This window comes from Mus caroli, unplaced genomic scaffold (assembly GCF_978045245.1).
Source record: "Mus caroli unplaced genomic scaffold, Mus_caroli_1 scaffold_10, whole genome shotgun sequence".
NCBI lineage: Eukaryota > Metazoa > Chordata > Mammalia > Rodentia > Muridae > Mus > Mus caroli.
Window position 1 is genome coordinate 108,322,556 of NW_028227265.1, and position 4,630 is coordinate 108,327,185.

At 41.5% G+C, this 4,630-nt stretch overlaps 1 protein-coding gene across 1 annotated transcript; it reads right to left on the reverse strand.

Moving 5' to 3' along the window:
• Positions 1–952: 952 nt before the first annotated feature.
• Positions 953–4,122, reverse strand: LOC110300144 (beta-defensin 10). Its single transcript, XM_085844335.1, has 2 exons — positions 4,062–4,122; positions 953–1,113 (listed from the first exon to the last, which is right to left on the reverse strand). Exons 1-2 carry the CDS (start codon positions 4,120–4,122, stop codon positions 953–955), a joined length of 222 nt encoding a protein of 73 aa, XP_085700461.1.
• Positions 4,123–4,630: the final 508 nt, after the last annotated feature.

Below are 4,630 nucleotides of genomic sequence, written 5' to 3' on the forward strand. Positions count from 1 at the left end.
TATAGCTGGGTGAGACTGATGATTATTTTCTTGTCTGCTAGCAGACATAGGGCCTTCTGTACTATGAACACCAGATAGTAGGATATTCTCATTGAGCACCAACTCAATTTCTCCATGTTCAATAGTGCAATACTGTGATGCCTTCATTCTATGGCAATTGGAGCAACAGGGGAATTATCAACCCCATAAGGGTAGACATCATGCTCAGTAATAGTTTCCTGACACAAAATAGACTCCATATTCTGTCTCTGTCTCCCTCCCCCCCTTTCTCTCTCTCTGTTGGGTATGAATGTATGTTTGTGTACAGTTTCTTTTGTTTTTGTTTTATTTAAGTGAGAACTTAGTGGAATGTGTATGGCAGGGTCTATTTGGAATTGATGGAAGAGAAAGTATATATTCAAAATATATTGTATGAAGAACAAAAAAATAAAAATAAAGGGTGTGTGTGTGTGTGTGTGTGATTGAATAAAAAATGTTGATCTGAAAATTGAGACATTTTCCCAAGGGATAAAGTTTGGTGGGACAACTTACTGTTTTAAATGAGGTTCTAATACAACAACCTTCTATTGTCCCAAGCCCTGTAATCCCTCCATCTGCAAATGAAGCCCTACTTAAATTTGATACCATGGAAGAGTTACCCACTGTTAGGTCCCAGGAGGCCTGGGATCTGTGTTCCCTCTCCAGTCTTGTATGGTTCTTCTGCACTGCTCACATGTGGTTTGACAATAAATTCACGTAAGAGTGACATTGCTCAAATCATTACTCAGGACTAGGCAAGATTTCTGGAATGTCCCCTCTCCTGTCCTAAACCTGGACTTTAGCCTTGTATATTCTTAATCCTTTCTAAACCAAAACACAGGTTTCAATAGGATCTGAAGTTGATAAGCTTTAAAAAAGTTTCCTTTATTAAAATATCAGTTACACATCTGTCACTTGACTTCCATGTGCTTCCTTAAAATTGTTTTATGTTCTTGCAACAGCGGAGATTCTCTGGGTGACAGTTACTCATAAACCTGCTATTACCAGGACAAATATTATAGTGACAGAACCCTCCGAACTTGTAGCACCGTGTAAGTTGTGCTTTGAGTATAAGATGTTTTAGATCTCCAACAGCTGCAAGGAGAGAGTAAATATCCTTTAGAGTCATAGCTATAATGCCAAACGTTTGAGAACATTTTGGGGATACAAGATAGATAGATAACATGTCTAAGTTCATGGGACAATTTTCCCTTCCAAGCAATTGTCTTGAAATTGAACCTTGAAGATGGGTAATGAAATCACACATTTTGGAAGAATGAGAAGCAGAATTATGAGTGTAGCTTTTATGTTTGATGTTTAGACTCTCGCTTCTTCCCCAATATACATATTATTCCATCTTACAGTTGTGCCTAAGATGCCATATATACTATTTCTTGATGCTACAGGTGTTACTGCCTCAGGAACTTATTCTGAAGTGCCCCATTTCTCCTCTTTAATCAGATTGGTCCTTCTGAGTCCCATCCAAGTTTCCAGTCTTCTCACCACAATTTCTAGCAAACCTTATAATCATTAGTGCTATTCTGATATCGTGGTTGCCTTGGGAAATTTTCATAGGTTTCAGAAATTCGTACTTATTCTGCCTTCTGTGAGACATTACAGTACACATAAAATATATCTGACATTAATCTTCAACAGTATCCACGATGGAAAAAATTACTCTGTGATATACCTGGTAACCATCAAGTGGTAATTTTACACATATCCTTTGGTAATTTATGGGCTGACACAAATGCTCTGAAAATTCCTGCTCAGAAATTCAAATCCTTTAGGATTATAGAGTGTGATTGTTTTTGGAGATAGGCATTTACGGGTAATTGACATTAAATAAGCTATTTATATCAGACACTAATCTGAATTGATTGGCAGAAAGAATATACAAGGAATTTTATGTATTTATCACCAGCCAAGAGAAGAGGCTTTGTTTGTTCAAGTTTGCTGTCTGGAAAGTTGCTGAGCTCCAAGCAATAGTCTCTAAAATATGTACAGGCTCATATGTACTTATTCAAAGATGTTAAAAACCATGACGATGAGGGGTCTTCAGCATTGAAGAAAGGAACTGAAAAAGACACTAGGAGGTAGGAAGATCTTCCATATTTGTGTGTCAGCTCAGTTACTACTGATACAAAGCCCTTTCCCAAGGCAACCACACTAAAATTGATCTACAGAGTCAAGGCATTCCTACCAAAGTCCAAAGAACATTTTTGACAGGTATAGTGAAAACATACAATCCTTAAGTTCATATGATAATGTAAAGGACTAAAAAACAGTGAAAGCATTTCAGAGCAGAAAGAACAATGTTGTAGGGACTTTGATATCCCTTCCATGTATAGTTCAGAGCTGTATTGTAGTATACAGAAACAGTATGGCATCAGAACAGAAGTTGACAAGTCAGTTTGCAGTTCACCGTGGAAAGAGTCTCAGAATATCCTATTACTGCTTTTCATTTTCCCAATCCAAGGAGACTACCTGTGAGGCTGAATGACTCTGTCCTCACAACTGCAGCATCCCATGGCTGTGGGTGTCTGCTGTGATCACACATTGGCTTGTTTAGAGATACTTCTGTTAGTCCTGCTGAGCAGTAGACAGATCTCTTGCCTTGACACCTTTTCTGCACTGAGGACTACAAAAGGTCCTAATGATGTTATCTCTGGGTATGTCTGTGAGCACCAATGATGCTCCCTCTGGCTGTATCAGTTCTCACAGACACACAAACACATATACAGATCATCATCAGTGCCTATAGACACACAAACACACATAGAGATCATCAGCAGTTTACTCAGAAAAACTCAGAGTATCATTGGTGTACACACCCCCCCACACACACACCATCATCATCATCATCAGTGCTCATAGACACATTCAGAGAGTATCACTGGTGTACTCTCACATACACAGAGCATGATCAGTGCTCACAGACCCACCTAGAGAGAACACTAGTGGTTCTCTCTGTCTGTCTGTCTGTCTGTCTGTCTGTCTGTCTCTCTCTCTCACTCTCTCTCTCTCTCTCTCTCTCTCTCTCTCACACACACACAAAGATCATCATCAGTGCTCATAGACACATCCAGCGAGTACCATCAGTATACACTCACATACACAGAGCATTATCAGTGCTCATACCCACCTAGAGAGAGCATCTATGGTGCTCTCTCTTACACATGCTTACACACACACACACACACACACACACACACACACACACACACGAAGAAAGAAAGAGAGAAAGAGAGAGAGAGAGGGAGGGAGGGATAGATGGAGAGAGAGAGAGAGAGAGAGAGAGAGAGAGAGAGAGAGAGGGAGAGGGAGAGGGAGAGGAGGGAGAGAGAGAGAGAGAGAGAGAGAGAGAGAGAGAGAGAGAGAGAGAGAGAGAGAGAGAGAGAGAGAGACGGGGGATGCTTTGAGAAAAGTATACTAATGTTATCCATAGAATTTCATATCTTTGATTTCTGTAATAACTTCACTGTTCAGCTGAGGGAAGTAAGAACCAGAAACTTGTGACTTGATCTGGATCAACAGAAGTGACAGACTGGGAAAATATATCTTTCATTTCTTTTTACTGGAACCCACTTGCTCCTGAGTCAGAGATAGATTGTGTTGGCTCAGAGCATGTGGGTTCTTCCAAGCTGGACAAGAAGCACCCATTAAACAATGGAGACATTCCCTCAGGGAATAGACTACTACCCTGACTGCTTGAACATGCTTTGGGAAAGTCCCAGTCCCTGTTGCAGGAGTGGTGGCACATGCCCTGAGTTTGGGCACATGGGGAAGACCTCTCAGTGACTTGGGTGAGTATGGAAATGCCTGTCTGGGGATCAGAAGCTGGCCTCTGTGTGTGTGAGGAGCTTCACTGAAGATGAAGAAGAATCCCTTTGCTACAAGACATTTCCTCTATGTTAGGCATAGGACTTGGGTCTGCTCCTGAATAGGTCCAAATCCCTGCCAGGATCACAGCTTCTCCCTGCTCCAGTTTTCTGCCTCCATGTCCCCAGTTCTGAGCAGGTGCTGCAGGTCCTCAGGCTTACCTGGGGTGGTATATGCCAAAAGGAGGCAGCATATCAGCAGCAGAGAGCAGAGAGTTCTCATGGCTGGTAGAAAGGGCATTCAGACTCCAGAGAGGGTCAGTAACCACAGCAGGACTGAAAGTCTCAGGAATCCTGAGGGTTGCCTGCAGCTGAGGGTGAAGCTCATTAACTCTCCCTCCTGCTGTTTGTCTTGAGGCATTTCCAGTGCTCTTGATTGGTGTTCATGGTAAGCTGTAAAGGATTTTGCTTTCAATCTTGAAGCTCTATTTTGCCCCTTGCCTGGATTGCTGAAACTTTCAGGGTAGAGAATCTGAATGTTCTTTGACAGTGTAGCATCTGCTAGTATCATTCTGGCCAAAATGAAACAGAAAGCCTATAAGAGGAAGAAACCTAACAGCCCACAGTTCTTACAGGGTAGCTCAACTGCAAACCCTCTTTGAACAGAAGCTAAGCTGATTGAGTTATGAGAGTTCTTTCTCAGTAGCAGCTCTTGCCCATCTGTTTAATCAAGTTATTATTTAGTTAATTAATTAATGCACTTTACATCTTGATCACAGTCCCCTATCTCC